The sequence below is a fragment of the Hyperoodon ampullatus genome (genome assembly GCF_949752795.1).
Source record: "Hyperoodon ampullatus genome assembly, chromosome: 8".
Classification (NCBI taxonomy): Eukaryota; Metazoa; Chordata; class Mammalia; order Artiodactyla; family Ziphiidae; genus Hyperoodon; species Hyperoodon ampullatus.
Window position 1 is genome coordinate 106,975,454 of NC_136921.1, and position 26,112 is coordinate 107,001,565.

At 45.9% G+C, this 26,112-nt stretch overlaps 1 protein-coding gene across 21 annotated transcripts in view; it reads left to right on the forward strand.

Moving 5' to 3' along the window:
* Positions 1 to 26,112, forward strand: part of CLASP1 (cytoplasmic linker associated protein 1) — a gene marked incomplete at both ends in the record, with an annotated part of 231,564 nt that overhangs the window by 113,978 nt on the left and 91,474 nt on the right. For 13 of the 21 annotated variants that reach the window (XM_079710801.1, XM_079710808.1, XM_079710812.1 and 10 more), the window contains 11 exons: positions 1,301 to 1,453; positions 4,773 to 4,846; positions 6,408 to 6,500; positions 7,471 to 7,616; positions 8,501 to 8,636; positions 9,686 to 9,756; positions 13,820 to 13,879; positions 15,566 to 15,643; positions 17,165 to 17,332; positions 17,921 to 17,970; positions 18,566 to 18,736. In XM_079710801.1, coding sequence (XP_079566927.1) covers positions 1,301 to 1,453; positions 4,773 to 4,846; positions 6,408 to 6,500; positions 7,471 to 7,616; positions 8,501 to 8,636; positions 9,686 to 9,756; positions 13,820 to 13,879; positions 15,566 to 15,643; positions 17,165 to 17,332; positions 17,921 to 17,970; positions 18,566 to 18,736 — 1,200 coding nt within the window. Of the gene's footprint in view, positions 1 to 1,300; positions 1,454 to 4,772; positions 4,847 to 6,407; positions 6,501 to 7,470; positions 7,617 to 8,500; positions 8,637 to 9,685; positions 9,757 to 13,819; positions 13,880 to 15,565; positions 15,644 to 17,164; positions 17,333 to 17,920; positions 17,971 to 18,565; positions 18,737 to 20,333; positions 20,382 to 20,853; positions 20,878 to 26,112 lie in introns of all 21 variants that reach the window. The other 8 variants (XM_079710805.1, XM_079710806.1, XM_079710807.1 and 5 more) reach the window with 2 other exon arrangements.

A 26,112-nucleotide genomic window follows, 5' to 3' on the forward strand; every position in this document is an offset into this window, starting at 1 on the left:
GAATATTGCTGGCTACGGACGTCAGTTTTCGTTTTTTGTTTTTAATGACTCCTAAGTTCTTTGTTTAGCCCCCTGAATGACCCACACGTGCTCTGTATAGTGCATCGTGAGAGCTTTAATTTTTGTGCCATCAAAATGCTGTTCATAAGTATGTTCATTTTTATAAGCCCAAAGATGGTTTTCTTTTTTTAAATTTTAAATGCAACTTGAGGAATATTGGTTGGATTTCCTGCTGTTTAGAAAATTTAGAAGTTAATGAACTTATGAAAAAATGCTCAACTTCACTATAAGAAGAATGCAACAGTAAAGAAGAGGCTTGCTTTTTTTTTTTTATATATTCAGCATTGGCAAGGGTGTGGCAAGATAGGCCCTTCTTTGAATTTCCAGGAAAAGTACGTATTTATGTGAGCTTTCTGAAAGTAAGTTTGGCTGTACCCATCAAAAACTTTATCATAGGGCTTCCCTGGTGGCGCAGTGGTTGAGAGTCCGCCTGCTGATGCAGGGGACACGGGTTCGTGCCCCGGTCCGGGAAGATCCCACATGCCGCGGAGCGGCTGGGCCCGTGGGCCATGGCCGCTGAGCCTGCGCGTCTGGAGCCTGTGCTCCGCAACGGGAGAGGCCACAACAGTGAGAGGCCCGAAAAAAAAAAAAAAAAGAAAAAAACTTTATCATACTCTTTGACCCAGTAATCCTTCTTCCAGGAATTTTTTTGTTCTTAAAATTATTAGAAGTTCAAACAAAGATGCAGGTAGAAAGGTATTTGTTGCAATATTATTTCTAATGGTAAGTTATTAGAATCACCCTAAATGTCTAAAAATGAAAGTATTTTTCATTTGTGCCATTTTCTAATTGCAAAGTACCATGGAACCGTGAAAATGGTGTTTATGAAGAATGTTTCATCATGTGGTAAAATTGACATATTTGAAATACACAGTATCCAAAAATGAAATATAGTCTCATGTTAACTATTAAAAAATGCATGAGAGAATGGTCAGAAATCTGTCAAATTGTTAAAGTAACTGCTCCTAGGTGGTAGTTTTATGAGAGGTTATTTTCTTCTTCATGGTTTTCCAGAATTGGGGTGGAGAGCATTCCAGATGTGTGAAAGCAAACAGGATGTTTGTAGCTGCATTCTTGACTCACCTAAGGCTTTTTTTCTAGACCTGGATGGGCACCTCAGATTCCAAAAGAGTTGGCAAACCATTCATCTCTAAGACTAGTTGCTGTTTTCAGTTCAGGTGAAAAAATACTTAAAAATGAAAACAAAAAACAAAAAATGATTTCTGTGCTTATTCTTCAGATAAAAATTTTGATGATGAGGATTCTGTGGATGGTAATAGGCCTTCTTCCGCCAGCTCTACGTCATCCAAAGCTCCAGCAAGCTCCCGCAGAAACGTTGGAATGGGGACTACCCGCAGGCTCGGCTCATCCACTCTTGGATCCAAGTCTTCAGGTAGGACCGAGCCCAGTGTGGTACTGCGGGGTCAGCTCGGCCGACGTTTAAAACCAGACGTGCATGATGCTTGCCTTGTGCGTCCTTGAGAGGTGAAGTAATTCTGTTGGCAATACACTTCCACTGGCTCTTCTGCTGTGGATGCTGATAAGCTGGTAGGCTGTAAGTCTGAGCTGCTGTGTTGCCACATTTGCTGAGGCAGAGCCTCTGGGCGCGTGAAGCCAACACAGAGCAGAGCACGTGGTACCCTGATGGCCTCGGGCTCCAGCCATGCCTGACACTACCAGGGGGCCTTTCAGCAGTTGCTGTGTATCAAGATGAGACTGTCCGGGCTTCCCTGGTGGCGCAGTGGTTAAGAATCCTCCTGCCAATGCAGTGGACACAGGTTCGAGCCCTGGTCCAGGAAGATCCCACATGCCACGGAGCAGCTAAGCCCATGCGCCACAACTGCTGAGCCTGTGCTCTAGTGTCCGTGAGCCACAACTACTGAAGGCCTAGAGCCCGTGCTCCGCAACAAGAGAAGCCACCGCCGTGAGAGGCCCGCGCACCGCAACGAAGAGTAGCCCCCGCTTGCCGCAACTAGAGAAAGCCAGCGTGCAGCAGCAAAAGACGCAACACAGCCAAAAATAAATAAATAAAATTAAAAAAAAAAAAAGAAAAGACTGAGACTGTCCAAAAGTCAGATTGTACCTTATGTCTTTAAAATGTATTTTGGCCCTCTAGGGATGCCGAATTAGTGAATAGTAAGGGTTAGCTCCCTGAGGCTTTGAACATTGATTTATAAGGATTTCTTCCCTAATCCCCCTCCTATCCCATCCCCCAATTTAGGTACTTTTGAGTCCTTGTTATAGACAGGTTTCATTTGGCTGTCACGTTTTAAATTTACATGCAAATTACCTACTTTTTAAAAAAAAATGTTATTGAAGTATAGTTGATTTACAATGTTGTGTAAATTTTTTACCTCTAAAAAAATCACATAGCTGCTGCTCTTAGAACCGTGCTTACTGTCAGCAGTGGGCTTTTGGCTCGGCCGGCTGAGCTAAGGTAAAGCCTAAGTGAGGACCCGCGTTAGGACGCCGCCTCCTCCCGCTGGCCTTTCTTGCTCTCCTCAGCAGCCCCGGGCGTCGTGTCCTGACTCAGCAGCTCAGCACCCTCGCAGCCTCTGCACAGCGTCTCTCTGCACAGCGGGAGCTGTGCTGGCAGCAGAGGGAAGAGCTGGGCTCATGTCTTACGTTTGTGTTGCTCTTCTTAGTTCTTTCTAATCTTTTACTTTTTGGTTCCTTAAAAGAATTTTTTATTGTTGTTAAAGAGCTTAAATTCATACAACATGAAATCAACCATTTTAAAGGTAACAGTTCAGTGGCATTTATTATCTTCACAGTGTTGAGCAACCACCACCTCCGCCTGGTTGCAACACAGTTTCATCCCTCAAAGGAAGCCCCTGTCCCCTTTAAACAGTTCCTCCCCATCCTTCCTCCTCCAGCCCATGTTTTGTCTTTAGGCATTTAGCTATCTAGAAATTTCATAGAAATGGAGGCATCCAATATGCAGTCTCCTGTGTCTGGCTCCTTTCCCTTGGCATAATGTTTTTGAGGTTCATCTCTGTTGGAGCATGTATCAGTACTTTTTAAAAGAATTAATTAATTAATTATTAATTAATTTGGGGCTGTGTTGGGTCTTTGTTGCTGCGCACGGGCTTTCTCTAGTTGCGACGAGCAGGGGTTACTCTTCATTGCGGCGTGCGGGCTTCTGATTGCAGTGGCTTCTCTTGATGCACAGCATGGGCTGTAGGTGCACGGGCTTCAGTAGTTGTGGCATGAGGGCTCAGTAGTTGTGGCTCGTGGGCTCTAGAGCTCAGGGTCAGTAGTTGTGGCGCATGGGCTTTGTTGCTCCATGGCATGTGGGATCTTCCCAGACCAGGGCTCGAGCCTGTGTCTCCTGCATTGGCAGGCGGATTCTTAACCGCTGTGCCACCAGGGAATCCCTGAACAATCTTCCTAATGCGTTTTCTTGATCCGTTTTTGGGTAGCATCCATTCCACAGACGAGGCTTAGAAATTTTCTGTGTCAGCAGACCACTTCTTTTCCTTCCCTTCCCTCACTGTTCCCCTTGCACAAACCCGACCTGTGTAGATTGTGCAGAGGTGCCAACCCTGTCTTCCCCTCAGACCTGATCCTGTCCTTTTCCATTTCGTCTAACGCCATAGTCATGAGTTTCCCTGTTGGCTCCCCGTCAGATGCCTCAGGCCCAGGGACTGTGCTTGGCCCGCGAGTCCTCTTCGGTATGTGGTGCCAGGCCTCACACAGAGGAGCGCTCAGCTCAGCACCCATCTGCTCAGTGGGACGCAGGCCTAACCTAAAGCAGACACAGAGCACCACTCACAGTGTGTTACTGTTGTCTGTAGTTTGCTTGTGACTGCAGAGTAATAGTCATCAAGAGAGATGACACGTATTTACCACTGTAACGAGTTGCCTTTAAAGCCCTTTCTGTCTAGGTGGTCCACGAGGACCTCAAACTCCAGATAACTTGTCTGGTAAGAAGCTCTAGAAAAGCACTTGGACTAATCAGTGTAAATCATTAATGAGGGCTACAGGGATGACTGTAGATAACCATTTGGAAACCTTTATTATGAAGAAAAAACATCTGATAAAATGTCACATGAGTTTCATATGTGAAGTGACGCTCATATTAGCAAACAGAAAAAGCTTTCTCCCAAATGATAGCTATTATAACAACTTTTAAGTAACAGAGTATCTTACAGCAACTTCGTGGGGTCAACTTGCAACTGACATGTACATGAAAAATTGAAGGTTATCATGAGTTTAAGGAAATGAGAATTTTGTTTTTTTCCTTTTTTCTTTCAAAATAATGTTTGAAGACCAATATGAAGTTGAGATGAAACTGTTAAATTCTTTAAAACTTATTTGAATGTTTCACAGAATTGCTAGATTCCTAACAATGACATAATTTCATTTATTCTCTGAAGAATTAAAATTTCTATTATATGTTTATTTGGAATCTTTGAAAAGGCTTATACATTAATACAGTATAAACCATCTAAATCCTTTAAAGGCTAGACTGGCCCTCCTTAAGCAAGTAGTGTCTTTAAATGGTTTTAAGCTAACATATGTTACACTGTAAAATTACTGTACTTTATCTTAATATTGAAAGTCTGTAATGCTTGTCAGTGCCACAAAACTCTAAACTTAAGAAGACTTAAAAAATAGTTACAAATCTTCCAAAATATAATTTTGGTTTTGTAAATTCAGACTCCTCCAATGCACATTGTTTACATTTTAAAAATTGATCTTTTTTATAGCTACAAAAGAGGGAGCTGGTGCTGTGGATGAAGAGGACTTTATTAAAGCATTTGATGATGTGCCTGCAGTCCAGGTGGGTGAGGATGTTTCATTTGATTAAAAACAAGGATGGGCTTATTCTTCAAGTTTCACTTTTCAAGTGTGCAACATGCGGAGTTTCTTACTAGGTAGGGTAGTTCTGACTGTCAAGCCCACAGGAGATCTGAGGTTGCAGACCAGGAAAAGAAGAGCGAAAGTCACGGTCCAAGATGACCTTTCAGTAAGAACTGAGAGAGGTAGCTTGCTCCTGCAGTGAGTGTGTGGGTCAGGTCACATAAAAGAGGGGGAAATGAGGGATTAGGTTAGAAGAGAGAACAAAGAAGCATGCCTGTGTAGGGATTTTCCTCAGAAAGAAAAGTTTGTAAAGTTGAAGGATTTGGGTGTCTGAAAACTACAAAAAATGGTTTCATAAAATCTTAGTTTATTCCATCTTGATGGTCCCCTTAAGTACCACCTAACGGATGCGGCGGAGTTGATTGACAGAAGCTGGGGTACAGCCACACTTTTCCGACTGCTTTGTGGCTCAGCACTGTCTCTCATTGATCGGGGCTTGTGCTACATCAGGTGTCCGTGCCCTGGATTCCTACAGCGCTTAATGTCTGTGTGAATCCCTTGTCACCTGCTGCTTGGTCGCCGTGTGTGTGTATAAAGCAGGTAACAAGTGTTTTAGGCTCAGGACCATCCTTACGTCCTTGACCTTCCCAGCATGCCTCACTCTTGGTTGTTTTTGGTTTTTTTTCCCCCTCACTGTCTTATGAGTAATATGTGAGGATAAATGAGAGAGCAGACCTGAAAGTATTTAAAGTTGCAGGTACAGGCGTACTTGCTGTATTGCGCTTCGCTTTGTTGTGCTTCACGGATACTGCAGTTTTACAGACTGAAGGTCTGTGGCCACCCTGCGTCGAGCACGTCTGTTGGTGCCCTTTTTCCAACGGCATTTGCTCACCTCGTGTCTCTGTGTCACATTTTGGTAATTCTCACAATATTTCAAACCCTCCATCAGCAAAAAGATTACAGTTCACTGAAGACTCAGAGGATGGTTAGCATTTTTTAGCAAGAAAGTATTTTTAAATTAAGGTATGCACACTTTTTTTTTTTTTAGACATAATGCTATTGCACGGTTAATAGACTACAGTCTAGGAGACCAAAAGAATTCGGGTGACCTGCTTCATTGCAATATTCACTTTATGACAGGGGTCTGGAAGCGGCCCGGCAGTGTCTCTGAGGTCTGCCTGTATAATGTGGTGTTACGAAAAACGCTAAGAGTAATCAGTGACTTGTGCATCACTGCCGGTTCCCCAGTGGGCTTTTTTCTGTTTTGTACATGAAATTATCTGTTAACTTACAGTAAAGCCGTATTTGAGGCAAGGTTATCCATATGTGGGCATCGGATCTAGTCGGTATACGTTCACAGCAGGAAAGAAGCTCAATCTAAGACAAACTTGACTAGATGTTATCTTGAAGGCCCTTCTGAAAAATGAAATAATTTCTTTTATTGGGCTTACTAAGCGCCCTTGACTTCAGGTAATTAAGGAATAATCTTTGTTTATTCTGTAAATTTTCTCCTATTGATTGTAAATTAACTTTGCTTACAGATTTACTCCAGCCGAGACCTTGAGGAGTCCATAAACAAGATTAGGGAAATATTGTCTGATGACAAACATGACTGGGAACAAAGAGTAAACGCTGTAAGCCTCTGACTGTGTGACTGCATTTGCATCCGAGATTTACATGGTCTGAATGCTTTGTCACGAAATTGGGGTGCAGCTGTGATGAATTTTAAGTAGTAAATATTTTAAATATAAGCTTCCATATTTACACATTGCCTTTTTAGTAGATTACTTCACTTCTGTTCCTCAAACACACCAGCGTCTTATCTTTTTGTGTATCCTGTACTTTTAGCAGAGACCTACCTGTGGTACGACCGCCGCTCCTACGACCTCAGTAAAGATGTAGTTCTGTGACCATTGGCCAGGAAAGGGGCTTTTTATTGACATTTTCAGTGTGTGTCTCTCTATCCCTTGCTTTCTTCACAGCACTGCTGCCCCCTCTGTTTTTAAAAGTGGATTAATGCAAAGAAGTGGGCCGAACATGAAAGTGCAGGGGCATTACGTGAAGGCGTGTCTTTTCTGAGGAGAACGATCGTGCGTTGGTTGTCTGGCAGGAAGAGGGCTGGGAACGCTGCTGTGTGTCTGTTTTGGATGCACCCTAGCCCTTTAGTAAAGACACAGCGGCGCGTACTGTGCAAAGGCCGTAGCGTCACTTCTTCCTATGATTCACTGAGTGAATGGCGGTTGGAGTGGGGTGCGGGGGAAGGTGAGCTCAGGGAAGGAGCTTTTACAGGCGACAGTGCGGGTTTAGTTACTCTATCCTTAGCATCACAGCATCTGTAAGTCACTAAACTGTTTCCCATTAAAAAGTGCGCTTTACAGAAGAATTGTAATCCATTTATCACAGACACTGATTTTAAAAATTATTAGTTCTTCTTTATGACACCTAGATATATCAGCAACTATTTAGTTGGCTGAATTCTTTTTGGAAAACTCTCTTATCATTTCACTTTGATATTGATCTCTAATATTTGATGGCTTCTATTGTTTTGTATATTCTGTTCTAAGAATTGTTTTGTCTGTCTCTTTGTTTTCTCCATCCCCTTAGCTAAAAAAGATTAGATCTTTACTTTTGGCTGGTGCTGCTGAGTATGATAACTTCTTCCAACATTTGCGTCTTTTGGACGGAGCCTTTAAACTATCGGCTAAGGATCTGCGGTCTCAGGTAGTGCGGGAGGCTTGTATCACCTTGGGGTAAGGATTGCGATGCTCCCGCTTCTCACATCATAAAATAGCCTCATGACGGTGCTTCAGAGATGGTTCACTGAATACGCCCACTGGGTCTCTTTCACGGAACTTTCAACTGGTCTCCAAGACCCATTCCAGTTACGCTTCTGTTAACACTTTTACAATAGTTCCTGACCAGTTAATGTTAAGTCTGACAGATTTTAAATTTTATTCAGTGACTTAGCTCTGAAGCCTCTGTTTTAAACTAGAAGCAGTTATTAATAATATGGAAAAATGAAATTCTGTAAACTTTTGTCCTCAGCTTTTTCACTGATTTTGCTGGCAGGTGATAGTGTGATTATGAGAATGTTTGTTTCTAGAAGAGTGCTGTAGCTATAAGGTTGAGGGCATGTACTACGGGGAAATTTTTTTTTAATCCTCACTAAACCTGTATCAGTATCTAAAACTTCTGTCTTACAAAATAATGTTAGAATATCAGTGCAGTAGCAATAGTAAGGTGGCTTTGCAGCCGTTTAAAGTTTTGACCTCAGACACTGAAGTGTGAATGTTGTATGTTAAAAATAAACAGCAAAAGAAAAAAAGGGGGTGAAAGGGCTTTTTCATATTTGTGTTTTATTAGTATATGACTAACTTATTTTTTTGCTATTTTAAGAGTAATTAGTTGGAAGTGATTTATTTATTTAAAAGAAAAGAGCAAACTCTTGGGCTAGTGGCTATTTGCGAAGTCCTCTATATGCACATTGGAAGTATTTGTAGAGTATTTTGCTTAGACCTTTGTCCTTTGTCTTTAGATAACTTTCTGCATGAAGACTCTAAAATGTTAAGAGGGTTATGTGCTACACTGTTAGCAAGAACCGTGACTTCAGTTCCGTGTCCATTTCTGGTTATAGGCATCTGTCATCAGTGCTGGGGAACAAGTTTGACCATGGAGCCGAAGCCATCATGCCAACGATCTTTAATTTAATTCCCAACAGTGCCAAAATTATGGCCACCTCTGGCGTTGTAGCTGTTAGGTTAATCATTCGGGTGAGTATGTTTTGGGGCCGTACATTAGTGTAAGCAAGTGGTAAATATTGCTGGTTGGTAAGCAATTATCAGAGACATTTTTCATTTGAGTGATTATGTACGTGGAATAACACCGTACGTACAACATTGGCCTTTTTACCCCACGTAACTATCACACATGAGCCTTTTACGTTCCCTAGTGTGCACTGTGGGTGTGATGTATAGTTGCTGAGGTGTTGCTCCTCCACCGTCATTGGTTTTAAACATTTGAACACGGGTGTCTGCTTCTGAGTTTATACTCTGTTCTTTATGTGTCCAGGTCTCACTTCTGTTCTTCCCTCCTTAATCCCCAGCCGTTCCATTTTAGGTATTTGTGCTTGTGGTTTTTGTTATTCGCCTGACATTTTATTTAAATAATTGTACATAAGCCCAGAAACAAAATGTTATCTTCAGTTAAGTTTTCAAAACACTCATTTACTTAAATCCAAGTAATTAGCCAAGTAATTTACGTGCAGATTTTCAGTAAAACCTAATAGTTCACAAAGGCTTTAATAAGTTCTTCGCATCACCTTCTCCCCACTGTCAAGTCCCTTTTCCCCAGAGGCAACCCTTGAAACTGGGTCTTGATGTTAACTGAAGTCTATCCAGAATATTCATGATTACTATGGGTTGCTTACTTCATATTATTCGTAGTTCTTACTGTTTGCACTGCCTACTTCAGGTATTAAACCAAAAGCCATTATCAGACATTTCTGTTGAAATAGTATTAAACTGTATTGGCCTGCTGACTGCTTTTTACTCATTCAGGTCTCTACTGCTCAGGTAATTTAGACTTCATACCAGTGATTTGCTTTGATTTTAGACTGACTTATTTGTCATCACGTTGCCTGTTTTGGGTCTGTAAAATCTGTCATGCCCTTTGGCAATATCCAATGAAAGTCTTTCTCCTTTTTAAACTCTGTGAAACTCTAATCTGAATATACAGGTGCTTTAGGTAGGTCAGTAAGGAAGTGGCTGTCTTAGCTTTGCATTTTCAAGTGTTCGCCTCTGTTTTTTGTTCTTTTCCGCAGCACACACACATCCCTAGGCTAATACCCATCATAACAAGCAACTGTACCTCCAAGTCTGTCGCCGTTAGAAGGTAAATTTTTAAAAGAATTTTTCTCATTAGTTTTGAATTGTTGAAAACCCGAAACAAATGTCAAATTTACCCCCATGCAAAAAACTTTATGTTTGAACTGGTTAATATGATTTACGATGGCTGTGATAGATGCCTTTGGACTGAAGGCTCATGATCTCAGTGGTCTGGAAAGCTAACTTGGAAGGCCTGTTACTTCTGTCTGTGTGTGTAGTGTGAGCGAGTGTGTGTGTGGGGGATATGTGGGAGGGGCGGGGGGGGAGGGGGAGGGTACCCTCTGCGCATTTTCTTCCTGCGACGGTCCCTCGGCCTCTGTCACTGGTCTGCCCCATTCCCTGAGTGAAGGCCATGGCTGCCCGCCTGGGAGAAACATTGTGAAGATCAGCGGCCTTTATTTATATTCACATAGATGGCAGGAGGTGTGTGTTGTTTGCAGCTTCTGACGTGATTCCTGGCACTCTGAATCCTGACCAGTCATGCCTGTGCTGCTGTCACTGACTGCACGTCGCTGCTCAGATTTATCACCACAGGCTAGAACTGTTAAACGCTAGGGACGGAAGTGTTACCCCCTGAGCTTCTTACGTTGAGGGGAGGTAGACCCTGAAGGTACAGCCTGTGTGGCCCACGGGGGCTTTGTCTTGGGTCCTGCCGAGCTGCCCCCGCCCACGTGTGGGATCAGGGCTCTGTGCTTCCAGCTCGGATCTGTGGGTCTGGACTGGGGACTCAGAGGCTTTCGAGTCCTAAAACCTGTGGACCCTCTTCCCAGGAAAGTGTAGATACACAGAAGTTTTGTGTAGGTTTTCAGAGGATTCATGGACTTAAGCCTTCAGTAGACTAGGTCAGGAGCTTTGTGGGGTAAATGAACGGCCGGCCTGGACAGCAAGCAGCCTGTCAGCCCCGTTCCTGCGGTTCTGTGTCTTGATCCAGCCCAGGAGAGGGCCCTCGACTCCAAGGCGTCGAGCCCAGCCGCCCCTGGCCGCCCGCTGTTCCTCTCCTTTCCTGGGCTGTCACGTTGGACCCACCAGGGTTTCACAGGCGGGGGGATCCTTCCAAGCATGAGGTGGTCCCCATCGCCGTCGTGTTCCCAGCCACATGGAAGGCAAGGGAGAAAAGAGGGGAATGAGCCAGCTACGTAAAGCCAGGGAGAAAGACGCGTTCTCCTTCCACCGAAAAGGCTGACTGTTCCAGCAGCATGGCTCGGTGGAGTGTCGCTGACCCACAGTCCAGCCGCCCTCGGGGCCAGAGCAGGTCCGGGCACCCCCGAACCCCCCAAGGCCAGCGCCTGGCCATCAAGGTGCGGGCTGGTGGTGGACTTCCCACGTGCTGGGGAGGGAGTTGTTCTGTGGGTTCTCAGTCACTTCGGTAGAAGGGGCTTGACGCTCGGTGGAAGCTCAGTGAACGCAGCCATCCTGAGAGTTTGCTGCTGCAGTTATATCGTCACTGTTGATTTGGGTTTCCAGGAGCAGTTTGGAAGGCGTGTTTGCTTTGGGCAAGGCAGTTCCTCTGGTGAAGCGACACATCTCTGCGGGGAACGTTACAGGATATTTAGCATATCAGTCGACCTGGGCTGCTGTAATAGAAATACCGTGCGCAGGGCGGCTTCAACGACAGGCGGGTATTTTCTCACCGCTCGGGAGGCTGGAATTCTGAGATCAGGGTCCGACAGGGTTGGGTTCTAATGGAAGCAGCTTGCTGGTGCCACTTTCTTGCTGTGTCTTCACGGCGGTGGGGGCCGGGGAGCGCCCTCTAGTGTTTCTTCTTAGAGGGCCGCTAGTCCCTTCAGGGGAGCGTCACTCTCAGGAGCCCCCGTGAACCTCACTGCTTCCCCAGGGCCCCGTCTCCAAATGCCGTCATACTGGGGGTTAGGGCGTCCACATAAGAAGCTCAGGCGGTGACACTTCGGTCCCTAGCATTTAACAGTTCTAGCCTGTGGTGCTGAATTTGAGTAGCGACGTGCAGTCACTGTGACAGCAGACATGCCACCCCCTTCACCGGTTTCCGAGCCGCACACCCAGACGGGCGTTCCTGTGTTTAGTCAGAGCCATGTGCCTTAACGCTGAAAGGAGTACTAGAGACCATCTGGGCCCAGTCCCTGTGCCTTCAGGAAGGAAAAGAGAGCCAGAGGGGGCAGTGTAACCACGGCAGTGAGCTTTCTGTCCTGTATTCAACCTGTCGCTAGCTTCACTTCATAGAACTTGTAAGAAACGGATTGCCCAATCTCCCTGCCTTTAAGAAGTTTATAATTTAGTTGGGGAGATTAAAAACAATAATGCAAAGCAATGGAAGAGTGAGTTGCAGCGTATGTATTGTGGATTTAGGAATTCAGAGGGCAGTGATTAAAACCAGCTGATATATTCCCTAGAAGCCTCAGAGACAAGTTAAAAAAAAAACTGAGCTGCCCTTTGAATGAGGAGTAGCACTCGGTGAAGAAAAGACAGAAGTTCTAACCACACGTGCTTAAGTAATGCAGTGTTTAAATAATGCCAACATCGATGTACTTCTGTATATGATTTTAGCCTTCTAAAAAGTTGAGAACAAAACCTAATTTACATGGGATATTTTCGATGAAATAGATTGTTCTGAAACACATTGAAGACAAGAATTAACACTAAAGATGGCTGGATTCACTAAGAAATAAGTAAACGTAGACATATGCATACACACATAAAGAGACAAGGAAAGTCCACACCAGGAAATGACATGGACAAAGGGCAGAGGTAGAGTGACCGTGGCCTGGGCTGGGGCCGGGGTCGGGGGGACAGCGGTGGTGAGAAAGGGTGTGGGCGGAGGTCAGCGTCTCTCCTTGGAGAAGATTTGTTTCGCCGACCGCTCCCCCGGCACCCACTACTAGCAGCAGCCCTGGGACTGAGCTGCACAACTCCCCCGAGCCCTCTGAAGCCCCTGTGCTCCCGGTATATCATGCGGTAACTATTCCTTGTCTGTCTTGCTCTCTGGATTGTGTCTCGGTTACCATTGTATGTCTAGCATCTAGCATAGGGGAAGGGTTTATTCAAGATATACTGAGTGACTAATTGTGTGGATCATGAGGTTTTGAATTGGGAAGATCATGGGAAAGAAAGTCTGATCGTTAGAGAAAGATTGCCTTCTGATTTATTTCCTTGAGTGGGTTCCTTAAGTCTGATAATATTTATTCCTACAAAGATAGTTATCCTGGAATTTAGAAAAAGGAAATGATGAGGAGGTGTAGGACCCGAAGTGGTGATATAATCCAAAGGAGATGAGTCCAGCATTGTTTTTGTGCACAGATCAGACCAAGAAAGATCACAGAAGTGAAAAGAAAGGATGTTGAAAGGTTGCAGAGAGGAAAATGGTCAAGCAGCTAGAGAAAAATCTGTTTTAAATACTTGGCAGGAAAATTGGGTAAACACTTTGTTTTCCAGGGTATGTTTTACTTTTTTTGTACAAGGCATTCTTTGGAATTAATGCAAAGACTAATTCCCTGATTCTGTAATGTACTCAGATCTTTTGTGCACCTGTAGCTCCTGTATTAATGTATCATTTGAGGTAGAATAAAAACAAACAACAGTGATACACCCTTTCAGTAACGTTGCCATGAAGCCCAAGTTTCTGATTTGAAGGGAACTCTCCTGTATCCTGTCCCTATAACTTTGTGATTTTTCTTCTGGACCACCATAGGTGCTTAATTATTTTGGTCTGCTTTGGTTTTCAGTCAATTCTGATTCCATCTTTATGTTCCATTTTTTGAATCATAAAAAAAATAGAAGATGGGACTTCCCTGGTGGTCCAGTGGTTAAGACTCTGCACTTCCAATGCAGGGGGTACAGGTTTGATCCCTGGTCCAGGAGCTAAGATCCCACATGCCTCGTGGCCAAAAAACAAACAAAACCCCATAAAACAGAAGCAACACTGTAACAAATTCAATAAAGGCTTTAAAAATGGTCCACATCAAAAAAAAAAATTAAAAAAAAAGAGAAGAAATTTATCAATTGTAAAAAGTAGTGTTCGGTCACTTAAGAAAAAAAGCTTTTATTTTCATTAACATACAAATGACTAAGTTACATATTTTTCTCTTCACAATTTTCAGGCGCTGTTTTGAATTTTTAGATTTACTTTTACAAGAATGGCAGACACATTCACTGGAACGGTGAGCATCTGACTTGCTGGTTTTCCCTCTGAACTGAACCTTGAGATTTAATATCTCAGCGAGTGGCCCGACCCACGTTTTATAAGAAGTGAAGGAATCCAGCTGTTTATTTGCGTGATTACTGGTGTCATTTCTCCTGGTGCTGATGTGAGGCACCTACCACTGGCAGAGGCTCTTAGTGAGCTCCACTGCCTGTCACGTTAGCCTTGAGGTGTGCCCTGGGGTGCCCCGGGACACTGCACGGCCAGGACTCGCTCTGCAGCGGCTCTGATCTGCTGCCTGGCATCCTGTCAGTCCCAACGAGTTTAAAAAAAGGTTTAAAGCTGCTCTCAGTAGGCGAGGGGTAACTTTGAAAATCCTTAAAGGAATTTCACTCATTTGAAAGGTTTTTTTTGATCCCTCTGTATCAGAAAGTCAGCAGTTTTCTCTTTATTCAGGCTGGTGTGTGGTAAGTGTCACATCCTCATGATGCAGAATTCTTACAGAAGCTTGTCTCTATTTTGAGGTTCATTCTTTGCCATTTTTAGTTCTTGTCAATTTTAGGTGCCTGTTATTCTTTCTGAGTTAAATTTGGAGCTGATAGATGATGATACCGTGCCACCCGGTTTTTCACGGTGTGTTGTGTAGTTTGTGAAGAACTTCACAACATAGTAAACAGGTTACGAGTAGTGGGAGTTTAACACATGAGTACGCCTGGAGTCCAGTTCAGTCCTGCAGTGCTCAGAGACGAAAAAGCCAGGCCTCCCAGAGGGGAAAGTTCATTTGAAAATACTTTGGATCGAGAAGATGGTCACACATTTAAACAATATTTTCTTGTACTTTAATCTCTTGGGTATTATATCCTCTTTATTTGGTGATAGTTTTGGAATTTAGAGTGGGAAGGTGGAATGAGGGATTGAACACCAAGGCCAGGTGAGCAGGGCAGGAAAACGTGACGGACTCAGATGTGGCCTCCTGTGTTTATTCACTTCCGCTCAGCCTTGCCGCTTGGCACGTTCTCACCAGATGCCTGCTGGGTGAGTGAAGGACTGAGGTGGGGTGCTGGTAAGACTGGTGCCTCGCCTGTGTCCTGTGAAACTCTTCACTCCAGTCACTGCCCTTTTCTTAGAACCGTTCAATATTCAACGAGACAGTTTAACGATTTCTTCTCAGCTAGGGTAGAACGTAACTAAGAGAACGCCTGTGTATAAAACAGAGACATCATTTCATAAAATTGTTCATGTTATGTAGTGGAACTTGAAAAAACATTCTTTAAGTACAGAAACCTGAGGCAGAGAGTCTGCAGTATTAGGATTATTACTAGCCCATTATAATTTCCATGGAAACTTGTTCTGACCATGGAGAAGGAAGGGTTTTGTTGTTTGAGTTCATAAAAGATTGAACTAAGTAAGCATGGCCCGAAATACATCAGCCGTTACTTTAAAAAAAAAAAAAAAGTCCCAGGAGAGTAGGGTTATCAGGTGCTTCTGTGGGGAAGGGGTGGGGATAGCTACTGGGACAGAATCAGGAATGAGTTAGCAGATCTGCGGAGTGTGCTGATTTTCTAGGCTGCGTGTTTGTTGACTCTGGGCACAAAGGGCCTGTACCTTCCACGTTGCCGTTTGGGAGTTATTTCTCAACACCTGTTTGTATCTGCATAAGACCGTATATTAATGATTGTTCCCGCTTTGTCTTCTAAATATCCAGACACATTTCAGTATTAGCGGAAACGATAAAGAAGGGAATACACGATGCTGATTCGGAAGCACGGATAGAAGCCAGAAAGTAAGTGTTGGCTGAGCACCACTTTCTCGATTCACTACTTTTTTATTTCAGGTGCACTGTCCAGATCGCCTTACGAAAGCTCATTAAGTCACATGGACATGTTTTGTTAATCATGACCTTTAAATATGACCCAAAAGGCCATTTCAAGATATCTCTCTAGTTTTCTGTTTCGAGCGTTGTTGAGTTGAGTGTCCAGGCCTGAAAGACTGGTACTATTTGAACATAAGGTGGACTGAGGTAGACACAGAAAGCTCATTTTTTAAATTTATGAGAAATTGCTGCGTGAGCCGGCAAAGCACTTGTCTGCGTGCCCCGTGTTTTCTCTCACTCACTAAGCTCTGTGGGTCCCAGTGGCTTGTTGACTTGACGTGAAGAATCCCGCTCACGGAGATCCTTTCCCTGGGATCCCAGCTCTGCAGGCATCGGGGGGGTGGGCAGCGTGCCGGGGCAGTGAGCCCCTCCAGGAGGGAGGGGGGCTGATTGCAGACCACAGCTCGCTGTCCCCGCTCGCGTTTGGGGCCGTCTGGCCGTCAGGACTGGTTATGCTGCGGTCGTGAGGCTGGGTGTCCACGTCCAGTGCCATCCTGCGGGTGAAGCTGCCATCGTGACCGTAAGTAGCAGAAGCTTGACGCCAGGATGTCCTCCCTCTCGGGCAGCTCAGAGAGGAAGAAAGCTTCCCTTTTTGCCCTGTGGCTGTTTTTCTGCGCTTTCGTAGTCGACCGGCTCCTCTAATTGACGCGGGTTAAAGCCAGTCCTTACATCCTGGAGCACCGCGGCCGGGCTCAGCTGCACGAGCACACCCTGACCTCGCACTCACTGCTCTGACTGCTCTCTCAGTTAGGCCGTAGTCCCCTGGTGTCGGAGTGTGTGGAGGGCTCACTCCTGACCCTCAAGTGGTCACTGCAGTCTCGTGCTGGGAAGTTCCTACCGAGAGAAGGGACGTGACGCGCGGTGGCTAAAAAGTAAAAACTAGTAGGAGCGGATTTGTTAACGGTCTGCGTACACTGTTCTTCACCCTCATCTTGTATTTGGTGCCTCCGCCCAGTTGTTCCTTGTCCTTTGATCGTAGCACAGTACAGGTTTCAAGTGCCTGTGAGCCTCGTCCTGGTTTTCTTTTATTCTCCATACCTAAAGCCGGTTTAAGTACTTGGAACCAGGGAGCGTCACCTTGCATTTATAAAAGCGTCCACGACCGAGTCCACCTCACGTTCTGGGTGTCGTTCTCGTTGGTTCGGCTCCATCTTCCCTGAGGCTCCCAGTCTTGCAAGTCAGGCTCTTTAATTTCCATTTTATCCATTTCATTAATGCGACTGAGAGTCAGACAGCTGGGCCGGAGTCACCAAGGCCGGGAGCTGGGAGGTGAGGGTCCACCAGACCTCGGCGGTTCTCACGCTTCCTCAGGCCGCGGCTGCCGCGGGTCGCAGGAGCTGGCGGCGGGGGCGGGGGGTCCCTCCCTGACGGGGTCCCTCCCTGACAGCGTCCCGGGTGCATACCCGTGACGGGAGGCTGCGTGTTTTCCAGGTGTTACTGGGGTTTCCACAGTCACTTCAGCAGGGAAGCGGAGCACCTGTACCACAACCTGGAGCCCTCCTACCAGAGGGCTCTGCAAAGCCACCTGAAGAGCTCGGACAGCGTGGTGTCGCTGCCCCAGTCGGACCGCTCGTCCTCCAGCTCGCAGGAGAGTCTCAAGTAAGGGCCCGGCTGCGAAAAATCGGCTGCACGAGCATGCAGACTCTCCCTGTGCTTTCGTCCGTCTGCGTGCCGTTACCATTCCCCCTTAATTCAGGTGGAGGCTGGTGCTGGGGAAGATGCTGTGGGGATGGTGAGAAACGAGTGCCCTGGTCCCTGGCCCCTGGTCCCTGCAGCAGGTAGTTTGTACTTAAATTCACATGGCAGTCCTGGTGCACAGTTTTGGAGTAACACAAGCGAGTTGTTCAGGGTGTCTTCTAAGACGATAGAAGCGTTAACTTGGAGACAACTCTGGAAAGGGAGCGCTTTCAAACCCTGGGACTGACGTGCTGCCGTCTTCTCTCGGTACCTCGGGTCCCTGTTGCTGTTTAAGACTTCCCTCTGCGTGTTTGAAAGGTAGTGCAAAATATAATGCTAAAGCTTTTCCGAAATCGGGGGTTTATAAGGCTGTGGTCCAGGGTACCTGTAGAATTCTGGGAAGCCTGAAGCAGTTCTGTATTATCATATTCTCCCGCTGTAGATTGTACTTGTATCAATGCAGATACAGTGCACCTTTGATAATGGACAGACGTGTCCCTTTATTTCCAGTCGGCCGCTCTCCGCCAAGAGAAGCCCTACTGGCAGTGCCACCTCCAGAGGTAAGGCGGGCGCCGCGGAGGAGGCCCTGAGCCTGGGGCGGGCTGGGCAGCGGCTGGGAGGGTCTGCGGAGGGCCCGCCGTGCCCTGCGCTCCCACCGGGCCGGCAGACCTGTCTTCACCCACAGAGTTACCGCGGGGGGCTCACCCCTGTGCTCTGCGCACTTGCCGGGGGAGCGGGGGCCACTCCGGATGCTCCGAGCAGCAGGCAGTGGGCGGCTGTGGGAGGACAGGAGGGGCCGTTCCCGAGAAGGGGAGAGTCCAGCTCGGGGTGCGCCTTCCTGCCACCCTGGCTAGACATGATCGAATTTTCATTACTTCGCTGCTCACGCGAACCGGAAACGTGGTCCATTTCTGTGGGGTTTATGGTCTCTGATGATGGGGGCGTGCGGAGCTGCAGCCACTTGTCACTTCCTGCGGCATCGGCTGAGCTGTGTCCAGCGAGTGGGGGACACCGTCGGCCGGCGCTGTGTGCTCCAGCCTTTGTCAGAGCTTGACGCCTGTTCTCAGGAGAAGCAGGGCACGTGTCAGCGATGCACGTCTTACATTCTCGCGTGGCCCTTACCGTCATTGCTAAGGTTCCCTCCTCCCCCTGCAGCTTCCACAGTCAGCAGCAAATCCGCGTCCACCACGGGGTCCCTGCAGCGCTCTCGAAGCGACATAGACGTGAACGCAGCCGCCAGCGCCAAATCCAAGGTCCCCTCAGCTCCCGGTGCAGCGCCCTTCAGCTCCGCAGCGGCCTTGCCTCCGGGCTCGTACGCCTCCTTAGGTAACCAGCCCCGCGACCCGGCCCCCGAGTCTGCCGTTCGAGATGACCCTTAACCTCTGCTCCAATCCATCCGTGTAGCAAATTACCAGGAACCGGAGTTGAGGCGGTTGCAGGGCTGACCTTTCAGAGTACGTGCGTCTGGGCGCTGACCTGCGCGCTGACCTCCGTGCTGGCCGCTGGTTTGCAGCCACCCTTTGGTGGGTGTCCCCGCTTCTGGGGCGTCACCCCAGTCGGGGACGCATCCCTCAGCACCGCGTTCCCCTTCCCGGCTGCCCAGCCTCCTCCTGTGTGGCCAGGGCTGGGTTTCCTCGCCTCCTCACCTAGGTGGAGAGCCTAAAGGCGGGGGGGGGCGGGGGTGCGCTCTGGAGGAGTGGGAGGGGCTCAGCAACCAGCGTCGCCTGTTGTGCAGAAGGGAGTCGTCCTTCCCTGTGTCACCTTGGGAGGAGCGGGTACCTACTCCGATGAAAGCCCGGAAGAGTACAAAGATTATTTCCAAAAGAATATCTGACAGAATGCTAGGTCCGTTTTTCAGCAGACGCAGCACATCTACTGGGGGTAAGGCTGATAGTTTGAGTTTGTTTTTGTGAAAGTAGAGTTGTTCAAAGCCAAAGCCTGGAGACCTCACTGGATCCATTTTATGTTGGATCTTAAGGAAACGAATACAATCCAAACTTCATGAAACATCGAGACTTATTACTTGTGCGGTTTACAGACTAATTCCAAAGTCAGTCCTACAGCTGATATTCAGAAAGCATGGCAGCAGAGCGAGAGAACACCGAGAGGAGGTTACCAGGCCCAACCTTGAGTCGCTCGGTGACCTTGACCAGGCCGTGTTTCCTCTACCCATAAATGAGCTGTCATCATAGCCACCTAATTCAGACACGGGGTAGGGACAGATGACATTATATAAAAGTCCTGTGTCAACCATTATCCTATACGGCGAAGGAAACTGGGGTTGTGATGGGAACATTCTTAGCTTAAAAGGTGAGGTGTATGTTGTGGGACATTGTTAAGTCGGTCTTGTCTTCTCTACAGAAATGCCTCGTTGAGATTGGGAAGATGCCCGGCAAGGGCTCTCCTTTTCTCTTGTTTATTTAACCCTTACAAGATCACGTAGGCGTGTTTAGGATCCCATGTTGGTATGTGCTTACCAAGAGAGAAGTCAGGTGGGAAGGCTTTCTGTTCATTTTAGTTCCGTTTGATCCACCTTGAGAATCTGTAGTTAGTGTTTGTTTCATTGCTTGAAAACATAGTTGAGCTATTTTAATATGGACCCCGTGGACTCCGCTTGGCGCTAGTCAAGGCACTCGGGTCTTCTGGTCTGATGACACAGAACTGACCTTTAGAAGCGCTGATGATAAATTTTCAGCCCAGTGTTACCTCTTCGGATGACAAGACTGGAGTATTCCCCATTCTCCCAGCATTTCCTGAGAGCTTGCCCTCTGCTTTCCTGATGCCCAAGTCAGCAAAAACCAAAGAAATCAGCCCCCCAGATATAACATAACCCTTCAGAGGAGCAGTTACAGGTCCTACCGAGGCTGACACGTTACGTCTGTGATGTAGCGTTAAAGCTCATGATCCTTTTCCAAATTCCTAGAGTCCAGACGCGTGAGGGGAGACACGGAGCCCCTCGGCCCTGACTCAGGTACCGAGCTGGACGGCCTTGCTGCTTGCCGTGTGGCTGGGACAGGCCTTGCTGCAGCCAGCTTCTCGGCGCTGCTCACTGACTGCCTCTGTCCTTTGGGTGTCCCTTAGTTCCCCGCCCCCCCTTATCTGCTGGTGCTTTGTTCCAAAAAACAGGGGACTCTTCAGAGGATGAGGTTGGGCCACATCAGAAACACAGTCAGTCTGTCAGCTGAGGCGCGACCCTGGGCTGCCCTTTCGTGTTTTGTCTCCTGCGGGCAGAAGCACATTGTCCTAAGCTGATTTCGGTAGAAGGTGCACCACTTACTTGCTTCCGACTCTGCTTTGCTGTTGAACTTGTTTCCCTTTTAATTTTATTTTAAACTGTACTTTTGCTTCTTTAGTAGCCAGTAATAACATTCTGCTTTTTGATTTTTTTGATGCGACTAACTGTTCCCTGTTGTCCCTTCCCTTGTTTTTTAATTTGCTTAAAGATGGCACTGCCACCAAAGCGGAGGGTAAGCAGTTTGTCTCTGTGGCCGAGCTGTGTCTCCCTCTCACTGGTCCACTGTCCGCCCCGCCCCCCGCCCTCCCCGGGGTCCCTGCATGACACGTTGCACGCGCATCCCTCCACTCTTCTTCATCCTGTTTCCACTGGGTTTTGCCCTCCCCCAACCTGAGCTCTCCTCTCCTTCTTGTGTGGTCGTTGTGCTTGTGGATTTGGGCCCTGAGTATGCTGTGCGTGGCGTCGCTCTGAGCCCACACTGGGAGGGGGGTCACGTGACCTCGTGGGTCCCAGCTTCTGTCACCCCTGAAGCACCACCTCAGCTTCCGTTTCGTCCTCCTCCACTTTGTGCTTTTGTGGGCCTCTCAGGATTTGCCTTTCCTCTTTTAAACATAAATTTTAAGTGTCAATCGTCAATTCAGGTTCAAGGCTGGTGAAGGTTTTCCAGCAGGTAATTTGTAGACATTAAAAAAATTTTTTCCTCTCCCCTAAAACTGCTGAATTGTGTGATACCATTTCTGTTTGTCTCACTGACACATACCCCGTTCATTCATACACCTTGGTTCATCCACTCAGCAGCCTTGTCCTGTGTGACACACAGGGATATAGCTGGTGGAAGAAATACACGAACCCACGTCCACCGTGTTTTTTTTTCGTCTCATTCTCAAGAGGCTCTTTCTGATGTTTCATTCTTTTGAATTTTAGATGGAGCTGTTCTCATTGGTACAGGTCTTTGATTAGAACATGCTAGACAAGATCGACCTTGCAAAGTCTCTAGATAGTAAGCACGATGTTTCAGATAATTGAAATTTAGAGTTAACCTCGTCTGCTTAAGGGAATGGCTTAGACCCACGAACCCTCAGGATGATTTCACAATTAGGAACTGCTAGATAACTTTCCTGTATTATTTAGCCGCTCTAAAAGGCCAGCCGGCAGAGTAGACTGGGTTTTATCTCGAGATGTGCACTGCTTCCTGAGGGACTCGCGAAGGAAAAATCGGAACGGAACTTTTAAAAAAGACGAGCACAGTCTCAAGATCAGTGTTCTTTTCTGTGTTAAAAAAAAGATCAGTGTTCTTCAAACTCATCTCATCGTAAAAATCACCTGGGTGCTTGCTTCAGGGGCAGAGTCCTAGGCCCTGCCCCCTGAACATGCTGTGCAAGGAGCAGGGACTCTGAACTTCCACCAAGCCCCGCCGGTGGTTCTTGGGGTCGGATCAGTGTTTGAAATGAAAAGTTTCCAAAATGAAAAATGGACAAAAGGCCTCTGTCATGACGAGGGCATCATTTGTGATAGGAGACTGAGGCTAGGTGTGATTTTCTTCATTTTTTTCGTTGATATATGAGTCATTTTATATTTCTCCTTCCCCAAGAAACCATCCTAAGTATTTCCTCAGCATAGATAGATGGGGAGTGGAGGGCGGAATACAATAATGTATTTCGTCTCATCAGATGAAAAGTGAAGAAGTGATGTGGGAAGTTATACATTTTTTGCAGGATGCCCTGCTTGATTTCGTATACCTATATAACAGAATCAAAATCAGCCTGTTATTCCATGCAGCAGTGGGGATTTTGAACTTTTTTTTTCTTCTTCTTTCTGTGAGTTTTCTTTTACCTGTCCAGAGCGAGACCAGAAGTTTGCTTACTTGGTTATCGTGCAAGAGGCTGAGGATGAGAAGTCTCTTTCTGGTTCTCCTTCTTGTAGGAAAGTGGAGGTTGATCTGTGGGCCCTTAATCATATAGAGTTCAGAATCAGCCAGAAGAGAACCTTATCGGGGCAGCCCCGTGCGCCTTGGCCTCAGTCCCAGGGCCGTCCAGGCCATCACAGAACTGGCCGCTCAGAGCCTCCAGCCTTGTGTGATGACGAGACAGAATCCAGAGGCCCCGGGAGGCCTGTGAACTGGAGCCCCTCTAGGCCGTCACTTCTGTTTGTTTCAGCTCTGAAACTTAGCAGGGCTGCTTAGGAAAGCTACACATGCAGCGAGTATCTCTTAGCATCTTGTCATGAGTGTCCTGTCTGAATTTTAGGGATCGTTATGGGCCTTTTGAAGATTTGTTAATAAAGTCTGTTGAATATTTTCCTATCTAGCTCCTGAGGCAAGCACTAGGCACTTGCATCAAGAGGCAAAGGTATGACTTTGAATCAGTGGTTGGATGCTCTAAATTCAGAATTCAGGCAATACATTTGAAACCTGGCAACTCCCTTGTTATCATAATTGAGAAAAATAAATAGTCTTTGGGAGTTACCTATCTCACACACCAAGTAGCCACTTTAATGTTGATGACTAATCAGAAAAATATTTTTTGTGAAGAACCCAAAGCTCAACTTTTGGATGAAAGTTTACTTCCAGGTTATCTTTCAGTGTGTTATTATGTCCAGTGATTTGGGGGATTTGGAAAAGGAAGCATTGATAGTGTCTGGTATGCTGCTCATGAGAGAGTTTATTATGATTACCCTGGACCCTTGAACAACACGGGTTTGAAGCGTGTGGGCCCACTACAGGCGGACTCTTTTCAGTAAACTTACAGAACTGCACAGTCTGTGCAGGGCAGCTGTGGGACTCGAGCATCTGTGGACTCGAGCATCCCCGGCTGGCCCTGGAACCAGTCTCTGCGAGTATCAGGGGTGGCTGCAGATACTCCAGTTGTGTGGAAACGAATGACTCGCATCTTCTCATCTCATGCTTTTTTTTTTATTCTTTTAAATTTAGCTGCTGGGTTTATTATTCGTGTTTTTTTCCCCAAAATAAATAATTTTAAATGAAGAGTTAAAATACTTCAGTGACCTGTTGGTACCAACAACTTAGTGATGGGTTCAGAGCATAGGTAATCACATGTTACTGAGTGTAGTCAAAGGCCATGCTTAACTACTGGTGATTTTAATTAAGGTTACACAATAAAAACTATGTAGCCTTGTCTGCTCTTCTGGAAAAGGAACTTAGATTTAGTTGTCTTTGACTGGGAAATAAAACATTTGGTATTGCTGTATGTCTGTCGAAGAACTCTGAATTTTAAGAAGTTGGCCTTTTTACACAATGCAAAAATATGTATGTATAAAGAAATTAAAATTTTAAACTTCTTTTACTTTTATCTTTAAAAAATATGAGTAAAGTTATGGAGCGGCAGGCGGTACTTGTAGGTAGCGAAATTTACAGGTGATCAACTTTCCAAATTTTGTTTCTTTCAAAAATGCCATGTGCGACTAGAGAGGTTGGGCTTTTTGTGCCCCAGACAGTGGGTGTAAAAGCAGGTTCCTGGACCCAAACGTCCCAACTGGAGAGTGAGATTTACCTGGAGACCTTCTCATTCTCACGCCTCAAAATGGAGACAAAGACCCGAGTGGGGAGAGGCTGTCGAATGATGTATAACTGTCTTAGGCTAAACTGGACACGGGAAAACCATGCTTCCAGGTTAAACCAGTTCACAGGTTTAGTTTCCCGTCCTGAGGGCTTTTCTAGAAGAACGGCAGTGTGACTGGCTATTATTAACAGGTCACGAGATACGGATGCTCTGTCTTTATTCCACAAAAGTCAAGGGCTGCACTGCTCTTACAGGTCTTTGTTGTCCTCTGGGCCTGCTTTTCTCTGGGTGTGTGTGTTTGTTGATGCGCCTCTTGTCTCTTCCTCCAGAATTTTTTTTCTGCTGTAGCATTCCCTAATACCCCATTTCCATGTCTTTTACTTACGCTGGCTTTTTTTCTTTTTTCACATCTTCTTTCTGTCCCTGTCAAAACACGGTATGAATGAATATTTCATTAACAGATCATAAGGTAGAACTGAAGTATATTTTTACTGTTTGTTGCATTTACTGAGCAGGCTTTCTTTTTCCTAAAGACCACAGAGTATTTTATATCATGTTGTTAAAACATATACAGGCACTTGTAGTAATATTGCCAAATTAATAGGATGACTAAAACAAATCAAACCCCTTCCAATAAAGGAAATATACATCTGAGTACAGTACAACAGAGGCCCTTTAAACTTCCAGAAACAGATTTTAAGGGTGCTCTGAGGTTACTCATGTTAAGTCCCTAGGTGAGAGTTAAGAGTTGGCACTCAGCCAGCATTGTAAAAGTGCTGTATATCCATGAAAAGGTGGGCTTGGGGAGAAAAACCCTTGAAGATATCAAATTGACATGATCTCTCTCTTGACTTTGTCCCAGACAAAGGAAAACCAGCCTCCCCTAATTTGTAACTAAACTCTCTTCTCACACAAGTTGTGCTTTCAGTTTTTGTTATCTGTGGTATCTGGGAAACCCCAAACTGATGAATAACTGGTCTGCGTTTCCAGCCTCCACGGGAACAAACATTGAACTTCTACAGAGGAAGCCACTATCAAATCTGGTTTCTCAAGGTCCCCACAGATTAAACTATGGCAAATATGAGCTCATAGTCCAAAATTACATCCATGGTGAGTGAGAAACAGCCGAGAAAAAGAATAAAAACATAATTAATCCCTCAGGACTTGAGGGTCTTTTATGTCATATGAAATTGCCATATTTAAATATTTAAAAGAAATAAGAAACTTGTATTTTTAGCAGCATGTAGAATTTAGTAGTCTGAGTGATCCTCCCAGTTAAGAACAGATCACCCATCTGGAATAAACGTAGTAAAGCCACTCATCTGCAGACTTAAGCAAAAGCAGAAACCCTAGGAGGTGAGGGCCAGAGCTGGTTTGCATCCTGAGGCTTTTGGCTGAATCCTGGAGACCTGGGGCATTTGCTCAGGACGTGGAGTGACAGGAAGTCACTGCATCCTCACTGGTGAACAAGAGGTTGACTCTACTGAAGAGAAGAGGATGAGAGGGAGTCTGCCCATTTTAATCTTACGTACTGGGTGGAGCAGGGAAAGTAATCTTCCCTGAGAAGTTGCAGCGATAAATTGGGCCTTCATGCAGCTTTTTGGTCAGAATTCATGCTACCTTTGTGGTCTGAGAAACCCAAGCATATAAATCCTGTTAAAGTGGCTGTGGATTGGTTGTATCCACAGGACGCTAGCAGAAGCAAACATAGGTCCTCATTGGAAGAAATCACCTTCAACCTAGGTCTTAAAGAATTCCCATGAAGTTCCAAGAAAAGAAACCATTTTGTTGTCTTAATGTTTAAAGAAATAAAAAGAAGAATTCAGAAAGACAAGCAGGGAAGTAAGGAACTATAAAGAATGACCAAGCAGGCTTTGAAAAAGAACAAATGGGTCTTCTAGAAATGGAAATTTCATAAGTTATTAAAATTTAAAACTCAGTGGGTAAAT